General features: G+C 34.6%; 2 protein-coding genes and 1 pseudogene across 3 annotated transcripts; all 3 read left to right on the top strand.

Moving 5' to 3' along the window:
• The first annotated feature begins 4,162 nt into the window (after positions 1–4,162).
• LOC145631529 (uncharacterized) lies at positions 4,163–7,824 on the top strand. Its single transcript, XM_081683634.1, has 2 exons — positions 4,163–4,654; positions 6,223–7,824. Exons 1-2 carry the CDS (start codon positions 4,559–4,561, stop codon positions 7,420–7,422), a joined length of 1,296 nt encoding a protein of 431 aa, XP_081539760.1. The 5' UTR covers positions 4,163–4,558; the 3' UTR covers positions 7,423–7,824.
• Positions 7,825–10,103: 2,279 nt separating this feature from the next.
• LOC145630074 (silicon efflux transporter LSI2-like) lies at positions 10,104–15,806 on the top strand. 2 transcript variants are annotated; one of them, XM_081682316.1, is made up of 4 exons: positions 10,104–10,396; positions 11,084–12,307; positions 12,422–12,611; positions 15,269–15,806. In XM_081682316.1, exons 2-4 carry the CDS (start codon positions 11,177–11,179, stop codon positions 15,532–15,534), a joined length of 1,587 nt encoding a protein of 528 aa, XP_081538442.1. In that variant the 5' UTR covers positions 10,104–10,396; positions 11,084–11,176; the 3' UTR covers positions 15,535–15,806. The 2 variants fall into 2 exon arrangements, with proteins under 2 accessions (XP_081538442.1, XP_081538441.1); XM_081682315.1 differs by having other exon boundaries at positions 10,104–10,623.
• Positions 12,659–14,883, top strand: LOC145630073 (pyruvate kinase 1, cytosolic pseudogene; annotated as a pseudogene).
• Positions 15,807–17,140: the final 1,334 nt, after the last annotated feature.

The raw sequence follows: 17,140 nt of genomic DNA, 5'->3' as shown, positions 1-17,140 counted from the left end.
ATATAATATCAATTATTATAATATGTGCATGCCAAATAGTTTGCAACCAATCCGATCCAAAATTTGTCATCACATAACAAAACATAAGACAAACACCCACAAGTAGCTAATAAGATTCACATTTAATTTAAATGATACTCCTATATTATATGAGTCTCTTTGAAATAATGTGTCTATAGTATACATATGATCTAAACAGAAGTAGCATTGATGTGTCTTGTAATAAATAATCGTGTATTGGGTATATATATTAATATATACTTCATGTAGAAGTAGCTGTTAATTGTTCAAATACAATGTATTAAGTGTCCATACTATGGACCAACCACTTCACCTACTAGCTAAAACATGTGGTATGCTGCTTAAGCCTTTACAATGTAGGACCATATATATATATATATATATATGATATCGAAATTTATAAATAAAATTTTATAATATATGATATCATTTATCACTAGGATTAGCTTAACACCTCTAATGAAAGCTCCAGCTAGTGAAATATCCCACCATCTATCCCATCTATAGTGGGTATGTATGCCCTCCAATTTAATGGACCCTTTCTTTTTTGGCTAACATGATAGCAACTTATTCTGGTTTTTTATTAGACACCATATAAAATAAATAATAATATGGAGTAGTATATATAAATATATCATCATATCTTTCTTTTTTGCTTTCTTAAAGGTTTCTTTTTTATTACGTGGGGGTGGATTTATCTACCAAAGTGGTTAATCATCGATTTTTGGAAGTTTGGAAGTACCCCTTACCCCACCCTTAGCTAGCTCTACTGTTTGATTCTCCTTGATGTTGAATAAATAATTGACTTTTCTATTTCTTTTTTTTTTTGGGTTTGATTGTACCTTATTATTTTGATCAACTATTTTATTTAACATCGAAAAAATAATTATAACATGAGAACGAATATAGCTCAAGTAGTTAGAGCTTCACTTTCGGTTTCAAGATATCTGCTTGAGATTGATTCTCATTACGTGCTCTTGTGATTCTAAAAAAAAAAAAAAAAAAAAAAAAAAAAAAAAAAAAAAAAAAAAACTATAACATCGATAATATGTGCATTTTAAAGTAGATGATATATATTGTGAGCATTTGACGTACTCACTTGTATATCTACTTGATGTGGAAATCTTACTACTTATACAATTATCAAAAGAATTAAATTATGTTATCATCCACTACATATATGTCAAATTATGAACCACAGTATATAGATAGAATGTAGTTGTTTTGTAATGTCATCACACATTAGTTTGTTATGAAATTTAACCGGTGAAGTAGTGAACCATAATTTATCTATAGCTTTTGTATTCATGCACAAATTGATTAATCATTTCAAAAATCATTGCAACTATGTGCATAGAAAGTAGACAACTTTGTAATTTTCTTTCACAAAGTGTATGTTAACTTTGTGTCAAAAATCACACAAATTTTTGGGAAAACTTTTCTAAACACGTCAAGCTTTAGAAGGGTAAAAAGTAACCCTAGTACAAGAGTGAAAAGTTGAAGTAAAAAAAAAAGGAGCAAAAGTTGGAGCATGTTGGGATATCATTATCATGTTTTATGGAGAGGATAATGAGGAGATGGGACTAAAAAAAATATTAAAAAAATAATAATTAATTTTATTTTATTTTTTTAAAAAAAAAGGTGATGTGTACAGTGTCATTATCTTTTTAGGTTCACTAAAAATTTAGCAAACAAGTGGAGTTAGATGCACACGTGCATGATTCCACCACCTAAAATGCCTCATGCCATACTATTTACACCCTTTACAAGTAAGGCCCAAGTTATGGAATTAATTTATTAAATATTCTTTACTTAATGCCTACAATAAGAGCTTAATTTAATTAAATACAAGTATATTGAGCAAATAAAGGGAGGAAAAGGAAAGGCACTATTATGTCTAGATCAAGACCTTTCTAATTTATTTATTCTCACACGCCCATTCTTGTAGTAATTATGAGAAAATACCCATCCTTGTAATAATTATGAGAAAGTAGTGTTTGTACATATTATATTACTCGTATAACATATAAGTTGTTATATCATGGACATGTGTGCACGATGCTTACCATGCACTAAAGAACACAAATGCATGCAAATGATTGTGATATTGTGAATAAAAATCATATACTTGTATTATTTTCTCCATCCATTTATATGTATAGTACAATAATCAACAAATTAATATTCATGTTTGTCAATTACTATAAACTTTAACTATTAATATCAATATATCATTGTTTAACCTTCTTGTAATAACTTTGACTATTGATATCACTAATTTCCTCCAATTAAACAATGTTACCATAATGTACATGTGTTAACATTGTTTGGAATTTAGTAGTTGATAATTTGATATAGATAGCGACTTTTATCAGACAATCGAAAGTATTATTGTTTTAACAACTTCTCTACAACATCGATCATTTTTTCCATGCATTCATATTGAAATAATATCTTAACAAAATCTTAAATGAAGTAACATTTTTTGTTTTTGACGAAGAAGTAACACTCTCTTTATTTACTACCATTCCCGATCCGTACTATTTTATACCCAATTATGATAGCTATTTAATAATCTAGCCTCATCTATATAAAAAGTTGTACACCCAAAAAAAAAAGACCTAAACGTACCATCATATACCCTACTCTATTCCTTGGCCCAATATCATAAGAAGAAAAAAGAAAAAGGAAATGTCGTACCATCCAACATAAATGTAAGCAACAAAATTGAATGTGGTAGAATGATGCAGATAAACAGATGAGATATAAGTGACTATAATTGTGAAAAATGGGGTAATGAATGAAGGTCACGGCAGTCACGTGCCTCCCGCCGTTATAAAAAAAAAAAAAAAAGGAAAAGAACAGCAAATCACGAGTTTCTTGCATCAGATCAGGCTGCTGTTATGCTGGGCTCAGTTCAGAACGTTCCGTTGCTAATTTAAGGTTCCCTTTTTCAGTAGTTATACTAATAGTAGTAGTGTCTACTAGGCTGTATTATAATTATTGTTCTACTCCTTTTATCTTTTTTGCCATATATAGCCCGCTGACAAAACGGTTTTTGTTCAATCTAGTGCCCCTGGATCTGCTTGTAGGGTTGTTTTTCCCTTCTACTCCCCGTTTCGATACAATTGTCACGTTACTGGTTCAATCTGTATAATTTATACGAATATTGTTTTTCAAATGAATAAAAATTTAAATAATAGGAAATGTGTCGTCCTTAACATGAACTTAACGTTGGCTCTTGAGTGAGTTTATACTTGTATATAAACTTTGTTTGAATTTATCTTATTTAACTTTGTTTACCATTGACTAAAATTATCCTTCCTAAATTATTTAAACTACTTTGAAGCAATTGGTTAACTTAGGGTTTGTTCTCATTGACTGAACTTAGTTGAACTGAACTGAACTGAACAGAGCTGAACTGAAATGAATATTTTATAAGAAAAGGAAATTAGGAGCTGAATTGAACTGAACTGAATTGAGCTGAACTGAGCTGAAATGAACTGAATTTCAACGTATGAGAACAGGCCCTTACTCAACTTCTTCTTTTTTTTTTTTTTTTTTTTTTTTTTTTTTTTTGACGAGATTAACTTACTCAACTAATTTAATGTTATGTTATTATATTAAGATGGGAAATACATGAAATAGCTCAAGATATACTACATTCATTATAAAATAATCGCAACACGTGTGTTTACTCGGGTTTTATAAGAATAAGTTGTTAGTAAATGAAAATTAAAATTCAGTGTGTAACCAAAGTCTAATGTTAATGAAGTTATTTAAGTACAAATCATTGCAAATATTGAAAGAATGACCAAGTAATACAAGTGTTGTAACTATTTAGAAACCAAGACCATGATATATTACATGGGCTCACCGAGGAAACAGAAACCAACTCGATCCGAAAAAACCAAATTTTAATTTCATTTGTCTTAACACAATAATTTAGCTTGATTAAAGTTAAAAAAAAAAGAGTCAACCCATCCCGACTTTACTGAATCTGACCCAAACATCCGAATTCACAAAGGGCATAATAGTAATTGAAAGACATGCTTCCGAATAATCCGTTATCTTGCACACGGAACCACCAAAGCACAAGAGAATAACAGGCACAACAGCAGCTCATATAAATAGATATATCCATGTAATTAAATATTTCCCAAAACAAAATTTACAAGTTTACATATACACTTCGCCTTTTTTTAATAATTCACGAATCATTTCATTTTACTTTCCAACTAGAGAGAGAAAAATAAATTAAAAAATCTCATAGAGATTATTCCGAAAAATCATATACGCTTTCTTAGTAATTTTGGAGACGCTTTTACTTTGATCTCCTTGTTTTATGCTCAAATTTTGGGAATTTATTCCAGAAATTTAGTGCTTTTTTCGTGATCGCCGCTGGTTGAATTATTCCTGGATTGTAGATCTTGAATTCCTGTTTTTTTTGGCGCTATTACTGAATTTCAGGTGGTTTTCCGGTGACTTTCTGGAGTAGTTAAGCTGTTTTCCGGTTTATTAGTGGTTTTCCGATGATATGATGGCGAGAGTTAATAATAGCGTGGATACTGTGAACGCCGCCGCCGCCGCGATCGTCTCCGCTGAGAGCCGTGTACAACCTGGTTCACTTCAGGTAGTTGTTCATAGACTCATAGTTTTAATTTTGGAATTTTTATAATTGAGAATTTTGTGTGTTTAATTGTTAAATATAAGCACAATTTTGTTGATAAATTAGCGATTTACCACAAAAAAGGTTGAATTAAGGTATTGTGGAGTATTCTAGAAGTTGATGTCTTTGTACCTTTTGGTAATTTTAGTCAGGGTTGAATTAAGTATGATTAGCTACTTTTTAAGGTTTAATCTACTTTGTTAGTTAACTAGCTTTTCTGTTAGTGAAAAAGGTGTAAATTTCATTTTCATTGCGAAATTATGCTGCTTTTGAATTTGTTGGATTTCATGAAAAAGGGGTTGGAGTGTGGGGAACTTGTGTTAAAACTTAAAAGTAAGATAACTATAAGTTACATCGGGAAGAGTACCGATGTTTTACGAATTTTGGGAAAATCTTCGTTTACCCACTAGATAATCGACCCACATGAAATAGATACAGGTTACGGAATAAATGTGAAACCATGTTTCGTTGAGTTATTATTAGGTGGGTAGATGTCAAAATGTGAAATAAAATAGGAACTGTGGACTTTTTAAAATTGGTTTATTAATTATATATGAGAAAGCTTAGCTTGTTTTGGAATATGATGAGCTATATTGTTTGTGAGATGGGTTATGCAAATCATGCACATGAGCTGTGCAAGCTGGAAGTCCAGCAACTATGAAATTTCAGGATGACTAGTAGGAAGGAAGCAAGGATATTTTAAAGAAATGTAGTATTTCTACTAGCCTTTGAGTGGAAGTTGCGAAGACTATAATTGATTTTACTTGGAGTTAAGGTATTTTGATCAAATTTTAGTGTGATTGGCATGCTGGAATATTTGACTGGGCAATCTTAGCAAACTAGGCAATTCCTGGTAACATATGTTGGAGTTTTGGAGAACGATTTTGCAAGACTGAAGGACAGTAGACAAGTCATTTTGTTATCTTGGAGGAAAGGTTGAACTAATATATCTCACTCTAAATTTCTGAATTCTGAGAGTCCTATTTTCGGTTAGCAGAACCAGGGCATTCTTGCTAGATCCTCTTTCGTTCTGTCACTTGATTTTTGAAGCATTTATAGAAAGTTTAGACATTTGGATGATGCATAAAAGCTATAGTTGCAATACATGAACATTAGATAAGTCTTCCTAACAGTGTTATTTGCTGAGTATGGGATGAGTATCTGGGGTTTATGTGAAGGTTTTGCTGAACATAGTGCTTCTGTCTAACAAGTCTTGTCAGTTATTGATAATGCAAACATATGGATCTCATGAAGATGATTATTTCACTTCAGAATTTGCTCTTAATTTTGTTGATGTATCAATAATTAATTTCACCCTTTTGTTCAATGTGTCAAAGTTAGAGAAATGGTAAAGCTACAATGCATTGATTTTCATGATCTTGATAGCTGGAGTTAGAATAATCCCCTTTTAATAATAACAAGTTGATCCTCATTCTCAGTGCTTGGATTTGTTGTTAGCTCATATATCTTCCACATTTGATGCACAGCATGTACTATAGAAATCTAATAACAATCTTGGTTAATTATTACAGAAGAGAAGATGGGGAAGCTGTTGGAATCTTTACTGGTGCTTTGGGTCTCTTAAAACCAGCAAGAGGATAAGCCATGCAACCCTTGTCCCAGAGCCCACTGTTACTGAGAGTACAGAGGCCATTACCGACAACCCAAACCCTTCAACCTCCATAGTACTTCCGTTTATTGCGCCCCCATCCTCTCCAACTTCTTTTCTGCAATCAGATCCACCAACTGCAACTCACTCACCTGGTGGATTGCTTACCGTAACTCCCCTTTCTGCAAATGCCTTTTCCTGTTCTGGGAATGCTCATATGTTTACCATTGGTCCCTATGCCCATGAGACTCAACTAGTCTCACCCCCTGTATTTTCTGCTTTTACCTCTGAGCCATCCACTGCTGCTGTGACTCCCCCTCCTGAACCTGTGCAGTTTACCACTCCATCATCACCTGAAGTTCCATTTGCCCAATTGCTCACCTCATCACTCAAGCGTTCGAAAAGGAACAGTGGGACTAATCACAAACTTGCATTATCCTGCTATGAAGTTCATCATCTCATATCTCCTGGCTCGGCAAATTCAGCATCTGGCACATCTTCTCCTTATTTTGATAGGCGTCCAGTGCTTGAGTTCCGAATGGTAGATGCTTCCAAGTTGTTCGACTCAAAGAGTTTTTCTACTCGTAAATGGGGCTCAAGACTAGGATCGGGTTCTCTTACTCCAGATGGTGCAGGATTTGCACCCTATGATGGTCTACTTCTGGAAAATCAAATCTCAGAGGTGGCATCACTTGCTAACTCAGAAACTGGATCCCCTATTGCCGAGGCTCTCATTGATCACAGAGTTTCCTTTGAGCTTTGCCGGGAAGATGTTTCGACATATTTTGAAAAGAAAGTGACGGAAGGTCAGTATAAAACAAGGGACCAATACACAAGAATTAATGAAGCCTCCCACAAAGTTGAAAATTGTTGTCTCTGTTCTCATGAGGTCTTAAGTGAAACCCATGAGTCAACTTCAGATGTAACAAAAGATTGTCAACACAAGAAATCCTCTCTTTCTCTTGGATCAGTTAAAGAATTCAATTTCGACAGTAGCAACAGAGAATCCACTGGTAATTCAAATCTTAGCTCGGAATGGTGGGCTGATGAGAATGTTGGGAAGGAAATTGGGGCTCAAAACAACTGGTCTTTCTTTCCATTGCTTCAGCCAGGAGTCAGTTGACATTCTCTCACCGGAATGCATGGCTTGTAACTTTTCTGGTCCTCCATTTAGTGCTGAATATACAATCCCAGACAGTCAAGCAACAGAAACGAATCAAGTCAAATGTTTATACAAAGATACGTTCTTTTGCAGCCTGACAAATGCTGATAATGGTGCACTGATCAATGAATCTGTGGATGATGCATTTGCACAATGTTTCCAGGCATGATAAATAGGTTGGTGCTCTTTTGGTATTACAATTATTTCCTATTCTACTTCGTATCACTTATCCCGATGTCATACATAAAATAGGGTTTTGTTATTAGCATGACTTCATAAATGTATGTATTTTTATCATTCAGTGAGAATGATCATAACTTTATTCAATCCAATTACATAGCTACTGCTAAAATTCTACCAGCATAGTTATATGCTACCCTGACTAAGTATTAAATCTGGTCTTCATTTGCTACTTTTTTGTCCTTCAGCAGCACAATGAAACACATGCTTTCAAACAGTTTGATTGTCACAACTCACAAAAAAGATGCATGTCCGGGGTATGAATATGGATAAAATTACACAAGGGAAAAATCTCACGAATCTCATGTCTGATGTCCTCATCTGTTTTTTAGCCTGTTGAAGTGTCAGATTTAATTTTATAACTCATTGATTGAAACTAGCACACAAATATTTCAGGTGTGAAGGGAGAATCCATCATGAACTTCAGTTGGACAACCTATTGTTCATGCAATATTCTCTTTTCACAATTCAGTTAGTTAAGCAATAGATTATTCATAATATTTCAATTAGTTAAGCTATAGATGAAAGGTATAGAATGCCAAACGGCTGTTGTTGGCTTCTTTGACTAGTTGGTAGTGCCTAGTGCGAGCTATTTGTATTGGTTGTTTGTTTAAGACTTTTAAGTCAATAATTGCATGTTGGTAGCTTATAAGCATAATTGCCAAAAGGTGTCGTAACAAAAGTTGCAGACGCCTTTATCTTGGTTTACATAACAAAGGAAAGATCGGAGCAGACCATGCCCAAAGTATGATTCGAAAGGGAGATTAGCTAGATTCAAACTGCAGTTTGCACTGAAAATGAGCCCTTTACATTACATTAGATGAATGACACTAGATTTGGATTGAGAGTTTTGTCTGATATTAGCAACTTTTGTTATGCTGTCTGGAATCTGGACCAGATGCACTGTTTCTTTTTACTTACAGGCTGTATCCTGGAAAGAGAATAAAAATTTAGCTGGCCCATCTTTTTTTTTTTAACTATACTAGTGACTGCGGAACGTGCTTCTGGAAATGTTGGTCTTTATTCAACTTATTCTTTTAGATACTGTAGATTTTAAGGCTCTTTTCTGTTTATTTTAATTAAATTTATTCTCGTCAGATAAGTTTGGAGAATTTCAAGTGTTGGGTTAGAATCTGATACCCCCTTTTTTTTTTTTTTTTAATTACATTTTGTTACTTAGCAAAAGATTTGAACTGTATAATCAGATGTAAAAATAAAATGGATTCTAACGCGAGCGCGATAGAAATTTCATGCAGCGATAGGCTGGGGCTTATGAGCCTATCTCCCTTGAGAATGTGTAAATCCCTCAGGTTAATAATTTCATCTAGAGGCAGTGAACAGTGGCTGACATATCTGGGATTGTATTTGTTTTTTCACCAAAGAGGTAGCAATTGACTTTCTGAATTATGATCCTAGTTTTGTACTGCAAGTCTTTTTCCAGTCATGAAGATTGACAAGTATCAAATGATACAAGCAAATCTGATCTTGAGCCTCATTTTTAATTACGTTATGTTTTTTCTGTTTAATTATGCTTTAGGCTAGTAATTTCTGTATCAGCAGGTTGAGCATTTTAGTTCGTTAAGCCATATAACACGCTGATGATGTGCAATTGTGCATACTGCATACACAGGTCAAAAGCAGGGTTTATAATCCCGATTCTAATGCCCAATTGATAAGCGGTTATAGATAGTAAGAATGACAATGAATTTGTATGTAAGTTTTAGCAACACGCGTTCTTTACTTTTATTCAACTCCGTATAATTCAACAATAGCTTGTCTCTCCTGTCAAAAAAAAAAAAAAACAATAGCTTGTCTCATTCCAAAAGATAGCTATCTATGATCCACGAGACAACGCTCAAAGTCAATAGGTACAAAATAATCACCGGCAACAAATGCTTCACAAGTTACAACGGCGATTGACAATAATTATGAAGAGCTTAGCATTATAGCCTTGTTGCTAATGCTTCATTAGGCCTCAATAATGTTGGCCGCCAACTCGACTCATTGGTGTGGCCTTAATGCTAGACACTAGCTAGCGTTCACACAGTGACACAGATGCTTATGGGATTGTAGTATCTAGTAAGGTAAATAGCACAAATAGACATCAGCTCAAGGATTGGCCGATTTGCCAAAACCTTAAACAAAATCCTCTTGTTACTGCTTGTTGAAAGAAAATGGTGAAGGGAGTCAAGTACAACTCTTGAACCATATTAGTATATCACAAAATTTCAAGATAGAAAAAGACGGGGTTTATCTTGATCCCAAAAATTAATCTAAATTTTGAAAGAAATTGACGTGTTTACAACTATACAAGTGTATGCAACAAGTCCAAGAAAGGGTTACCCAAAAAATAAAACACGGGTTATTAGAAGAAAAAAATCGTTTAAAGAACGTTTTTCAATGTAATAAATCCGATTGCTGTAATTTGCAAACCTTATCCACCCCTTTCTTATTCACAACCTAACAGTTCTCAAAATGGCGTGACTTCTTTTACAACTGCTGAAATCAACAATAAACCAAATCTGGATTTAGCCCCCAAAAAAAAGTAATCAATTCAATCAGTTGCTTCTTATGTTCAAGCTTCATCATTTGTTACATTGAACATGTGGCTTAGATTATGCAATATGCAAAAATTGCAACCTCTTTCTCTCTCTTCTCTGTGGTCTGCCCCACCACAAGATCTGTCACAAGTAAAGTGAGTATAATTTTATAGTTACACCCATATAAAACAATCAACCTATATTTATTTAATCATCAAAAGAAAGTGTCACAGGTTCAGTTGAATTTATCTTCATAAAATGCTGATTAATCACTTTTCATTGATTTTTGCCAACTTTATACTGAGTAATATACTACAGTGTTGACTTTTGTTCGTCTGAGAAAACTTAGTTTGTGCCTGGCTTCTTTGTTGCAGACTTGCAGGTGAGATTCTTTGTTGAATCCTACTTTTGTGAATACTTTGAGTTTTGCTGCTTTAAAAAAATTGAATTTTTTGATCTGGGTATTTCTTGGTTTTTCAAATTTCAGCTAGAAAGTCTTTGTACAAGTTACTAAGATCATATTTCTTTTTTAATAATTTTGAATGGTGCAGCAACGTTTCCCCAGATGTGTATTCAGAATTTCAGGGTTATATGGTGTAATAATTTGACTGGAATTGATATTGTAATGTGTTACAGATATTGACTCGTTAACGGTTTTATTATTCATGTGTGTGAAACGAATCAATCTGGGAAATTACCAATACTATAGATTTCTCTTCTATACTATTATTATAAGACTTATTTCTGTCAATGATTGTCAGCATTGCATGTCACAACGTTGACTTTAATATGTGGAGTGATTATGATCCAATATAGTGCTTTAATTTGCTTTCTGTTTTCAGGCTAACTGTGAATTGAACTAAGAAGTTGTGATCATCATGTTTTGAACATTTGGGGATAAGAGTTAGTAGCAAGAGTTTGTTAGATCAGCAAAAATGGCTTTGGCTCCTACAGTCAAGGTGGTTTTAGGGTCAATTGCCTTTGCAGTCTTTTGGGTAATGGCAGTTTTCCCTGCAGTCCCTTTTCTACCCATTGGAAGAACAGCAGGAACACTCCTGGGAGCCATGCTTATGGTAATTTTTCGAGTTATAACCCCGGATCAAGCATATGCTGCAATCGATCTTCCGATACTTGGGCTTCTGTTTGGCACAATGGTAGTTAGTGTTTATCTTGAAAGAGCTGATATGTTCAAATACTTGGGTAAATTGGTTGAATGGAAAAGTAGAGGACCTAAGGACTTGATTTTCAGAATCTGTCTGATATCTGCTCTTTCTAGTGCTTTCTTCACAAATGATACAGCTTGTGTAGTTCTGACTGAGTTTGTATTGAAGATTGCTAGGCAACACAATTTGCCCCCTCATCCCTTTTTACTAGCTCTTGCTTCTAGTGCAAATATTGGATCTTCTGCAACACCAATTGGTAACCCCCAAAATCTTGTTATAGCTGTTCTAAGTAAGATATCATTCGGAACGTTTTTAGTAGGACTGTTACCGGCTATGCTTGTGGGTGTTTTGGTTAACGCCTTGATCGTATTAGGCATGTTTTGGAAGCTGTTGTCAGTTCACAAGGATGAGGAAGATGCTGCTCCTGAGGTGGTTAATGAAGGAGAATATACTTCTCATCGATTTTCACCTGCAACAATGTCATCTCATTTGTCTCCTTCCAATTCTATAGTATTGGATAACCATAGTTCCCCTAGTGTAAGAGGACATTCAGATCATGCAGATAATCTAAGAAATCGGTTATCTTCTGATACTGAATTTCACAGTTTCGAGTCTTCAAGAATGTCAGATGCATCTAAGGACATGGTGGTCGATGAAACAATCCAAGCTGAGACTCCTGAAACAGTAAAGGGAGAGTTCATTACACAACTGAAGCTGTTCTTAAGTGGGAAAGTAGTTAGTGAAAAGTGGAAGCACACAATTTGGAAGATATGTGTTTATCTTGTAACCTTAGGCATGCTAATTGCTCTGCTCTGTGGTTTAAATATGTCGTGGACTGCGATCACTGCTGCACTAGCTCTTGTAGTTCTCGACTTCAAGGATGCTCGCCCCTCACTAGAGAAGGTTACAATTTCTGAATTCAAGTTTACACGGACTCTTAGCTATTGGAGTGAATTTTAACTGAAATTTGTAGGTTGCATTCTTTGAATTCTGACCTGTTTCTAACTTCTCAACCAGGTCTCATATTCACTTCTGATATTCTTTTGTGGAATGTTCATCACGGTTGATGGCTTCAACAAGACTGGCATTCCTGGCAAAGTATGGGACATCATGGAGCCGCATTCTCAGGTTGATCGTGTTGGTGGAATTGCAGTTCTTGCGCTGGTCATTCTTGTCCTCTCAAACTTAGTATCAAATGTTCCAACTGGTATGACTTTCTACTTCCTTATTCTCGTATTTGTTTTAAAATTTGAATCTTGTGTACTAGGGTTATGTTAGCCTTACTTAAGTTTCTAGCAAAAGCAAAGGGTTACACTGCATCCTTATTGAGTTTTCGGTAACTATTATTGTAGCAGAAGCATCACAGATTCACATAGTTTTCTGTTTCTGAATTCTAGCTGTGCTTCGGATGGTCAGATTTTTAATTACTCTCTCCGTCCCTAAGTGCACCCTTTTAATGTGGTCATTATATTAGGATTGGAAAAATATAAAATACTTTCCATATATATGAAGATTTATATCTTGTTTAAAGAAGTATAATATATATTAGATTTCTAGTAGGTTTAGCCGTTTAGGAAAGTTTAGGCCTTGTTTTCCAAGCTATAGTAGTACCGTTTGTAACCTATGCTCTTAATCCTATAAATATTACTCCATTAGCAAGAGATATTATTTCATAAAAAAAAAAAACCTAGGCCGTTTTTCCCTTCTCCCACAGACCCCTTTCTTTCTCCCTCGATCATGCCTTCCACCAATTTGCTCCTTGAAGAGCCTATCAGGATGGCATCAATTCTCGAGCCATCGAAATCTTCGTTTTTCCCTGCATTGACAAAGATTGTAGGAACTCTTGGTCCACGGTCCGAATCTGTTGAAGTTATCTCCAGTTTGCTAAAGGCTGGGATGTCAGTGGCAAGATTTGATTTTTCATGGGGAGACGCGGATACTCATCGTAAGACTCTTGAGAATTTAAAGGCCGCTGCTAGGACTACTAACAAACTCTGTGCTGTCATGCTCGAGACAGTTGGGCCTGAGTTGCAAATTATTAACAAGACTGGGAAAGAAATCTCTCTTGAGGAAAACAATGCTGTTACACTTACGCCTGATCTCGGAACAGAAGCCTCCTCGGAACTGTTGCCTATAAACTTTAATGGACTCGCAAAGGCGGTGAAGAAGGGAGATATGATCTTTATTGGTAAATATTTGTTCAATGGAAGCGAAACTACATCTGTTTGGCTGCAGGTATCTGATGTGAAAGGGGATGATGTGGTCTGTGTGATCAATAATTCTGCAATATTGGATGGAACTCTCTTTACTTTGCACGCTTCACAAGTTCGTATTGATAAGCCTACTTTGTCAGAGAAGGATAAGGAGGTTATAAGAACTTGGGGTGTCCAAAACAAGATCGACATTCTTTCACTGTCATATACTCGTCATGCAGAAGATGTTCGCCAAGCACGGGATCTTTTATCGAGTTTAGGTGATCTCAGTCAGACTCAGATATATGCCAAGATTGATAATGTAGAGGGTTTGACACATTTTGATGAAATACTACAAGAAGCAGATGGAATTGTTGTTTCTCGCGGTAACTTAGGCATAGATCTTCCTCCTCATAAGGTTTTCTTGTTTCAGAAAGCTGCTATACACAAATGCAATATGGCAGGGAAGCCTGCAGTTGTTACTAGTGTTGTTGATAGTATGACCAATAACCTCAGACCTACGCGTGCTGAGGCAACTGATGTTGCTAATGCTGTATTAGATGGTAGTGATGCAATTCTTCTTGGAGCTGAGACACACCGAGGTTTATATCCTGTTGATGCTGTTAGAACTGTTGACAGGATTTGTTTTGAGGCTGAAAAGGTTTTCAATCAAGAACGATACTTCAAGAAAGCTTTTAAGTATGCAGGAGAGACAATGTCTCACCTTGAATCCATCAGTGGTTCTGCAGTGAGTGCTGCCATCAAGGCAAAGGCGTCTGTGATCATCTGCTTCACTTCTTCTGGGAAGGCTGCAAGGTTGCTTGCAAAATATCGGCCACCAATGCCAATTCTCTCTGTTGTGATCCCTCGTGTTAAGACCAAACAACTAAAATGGAGTATTACTGGTCTCTTTGAAGCAAGGCAGTCATTGATAGTTAGAGGCCTTTTCCCCATGCTTGCTGATCCTGGACACCCAGCTGACTCAACTAGTGCGACCAACGAAACTGTCTTGAAGGCTGCAATAGAACATGGGAAGGCACTGGGAATCGTCAAATCACATGATCAAGTTGTCATTTGCCAAAAGCTTGGTGATTCATACGTGGTTAAGATCATCGAGTTGGAGGAATAGACCTTTGGTTGTATTCAGCAACTTAGCATAGTAACATAAGCTATAATAGTTTCCTAAACACGATATAATGCTATGCTAAACACGATATAATGCTATAACACAAGCTGTAATGACAGCGTGGTTGTCTAACTTTTCTTGACTAGCCTTTACTCCAGAAACCTTTAGTTTATTTAAGCTTCTTATTCTCCATCAGCCTGTGTTTTTATTTTGCTTTCGAATTTTTAGTATTATTATCTGTGAAATAAATGACAATTGTGAATTGTTGCTCAAATTAGCTACTCGCAAATTGCATTCTGTCAACCTTATGTTGTTATTGACAAAAGTCACAAACTGAACGAGCTTAGATCACAGATTCACAGTATAAATCTGATGCAGACTGCTCAGAAAATTTCCGTTTCTACGTGATTACATATGCATACTAATATAGCATCCTTGATTGTGGAATGCCTTGTTGTGAACCCTGCAGGGTATGTATTATGTATAGATAGCATTTTAGATAAGAATATGGTTCGAGTTATTCATAATACTGTATATTGTTTACAGTTCTGCTGCTAGGAGGACAAGTAGCAGCATCTGCAGCAGCAATATCTGCATCAGAAGAGAGAAAAGCATGGTTGATCTTAGCTTGGGTAAGCACTGTGGCAGGAAACTTGTCATTACTAGGATCAGCAGCCAACTTAATCGTGTGCGAACAGGCTCGACAAGCCCCTTATTTGGGATACAATCTCACTTTCTGGAGACACCTTAAATTTGGAGTTCCATCCACACTTATTGTCACAGCTATAGGCTTGATTCTGATCAGAGGTTGATGCTATTAGTTCTTCAACTTTGTAACTTTACACAACAAAACTCTTTCTATTAATGCAATTTCAAAGAAGGATGAACTATTCTATGTGCCTATGATACGAAATCGTGTACAAAAGAGTTGTATATAGTACATCAGTACCTGCTTGTTATAGGACTTGTCTCATTTGAGTCATTAGTCTCATTACTCAGTTTTGTAACACAGTTATGTATCAATTATTTGTACAAAAATAAAGGATAATGGATGGCTTCATTCCCTTCAAAGAATGGTTTTTAAGCTCTTGTATCATTTAAAACTTGTGTTAATGCATGGGAAACATCTTTTAAGAAGAAAGATAATTTCGCTATTAGGTTAGTTGATTTATTAATCGTAATATACTAATCTAATCATGAGTTCTTGATTTAAAAATCAAATTTTCACTTTTTTTTTTTTTTTTTTTTTTTTTGACAGGATCAAATTTTCAGAATATTATAATCAGCAAATTTGTAGGGCTGAATTATCTCAAAAAAAAAATAAAAAAGAAAGCCAGTGATGATAATATACTCTTATTATGTTGCATAAAGTCCTTTGCAGCCCATTTATAAGGCCCATATATGGATTCCGAGTTGCGTAACCGTAAGTCCGTATCATGAATTCATGCATACCCAACTAGTCTTTGTTGATAAGATAAGTTTTTTTGTTAAATTAAAAAAAAAAAGTAATATATAATTAGATAATTTTTTTGTTAACAAAGATCAATTTGCTCTTATTTTTTGTTTTGTAAACTTAACTTATCTTGAAGTAATCTAATTGGTGTGTTCTATTCATCCTTTTTTTTTAAAAAAAAAAAAAGTCAATTCAAATAAGTTACAATTAGAGTAAATTTAAAAATAAATTAACAATTGAGAGAGTGAGGAATAGCTCAAGTGGTTAGAGCTTCCTTTCGATTCCAGAAAATTATGGGATGGATTCTCATCATCTACCCTTGTTCTAGTAAGTTTCAATTAAGTTTTATAAGTTGCTCACTTGCAATTAGGCATAAGCTTCAATAAGTTTAGGAAATTTAAAGTGAAGAGATACCCTTGACTTAATTGCCCTATTTCCAATATGTTTTTGTTGTTTTTAACTTAGATAGTCTTGGTATTCCCTAATTTAAGTTTTATTTCTTAATAAAATGATATGAGAAAAGCACAATGTAAATATTGAGTTCAACAACAATTTATATGATATGGAGTAATTTTTTTTTTATTTAACAATTTTTTTTTTCTTATTGTGCGCATAAAATTAAGAGGCATAAAAGATAATGATATAGACTAATTGTAAACCATATATTCCGGTACGAAGTATTATCGTCAAACAATCTAAATTTGACATTGCACCAAAATACAAAAATGAAATACATATATAGTCGTCATTGCCAACATCTTCAAAGAAAGTTCTAAGATCTTACTTATAGAAATATCAAAGCAAGATAGACTTACAAATAATTGATATAGTACATAACTACATCAGTTTAGTGCATGCACTTAGTCAAACTTTTTTTATGTAAAAATAACAGCCGTCTAATTCGCTTTTGGTCTTTTGGAAACTAATGCTAATATAATTATTTCTACTTGAATATAGTTGTATTG

This window comes from Chenopodium album, chromosome 5 (assembly GCF_948465745.1).
Source record: "Chenopodium album chromosome 5, dcCheAlbu1.1, whole genome shotgun sequence".
Lineage (NCBI taxonomy): Eukaryota > Viridiplantae > Streptophyta > Magnoliopsida > Caryophyllales > Amaranthaceae > Chenopodium > Chenopodium album.
This window is presented reverse-complemented; position numbering and strand designations above follow the sequence as displayed.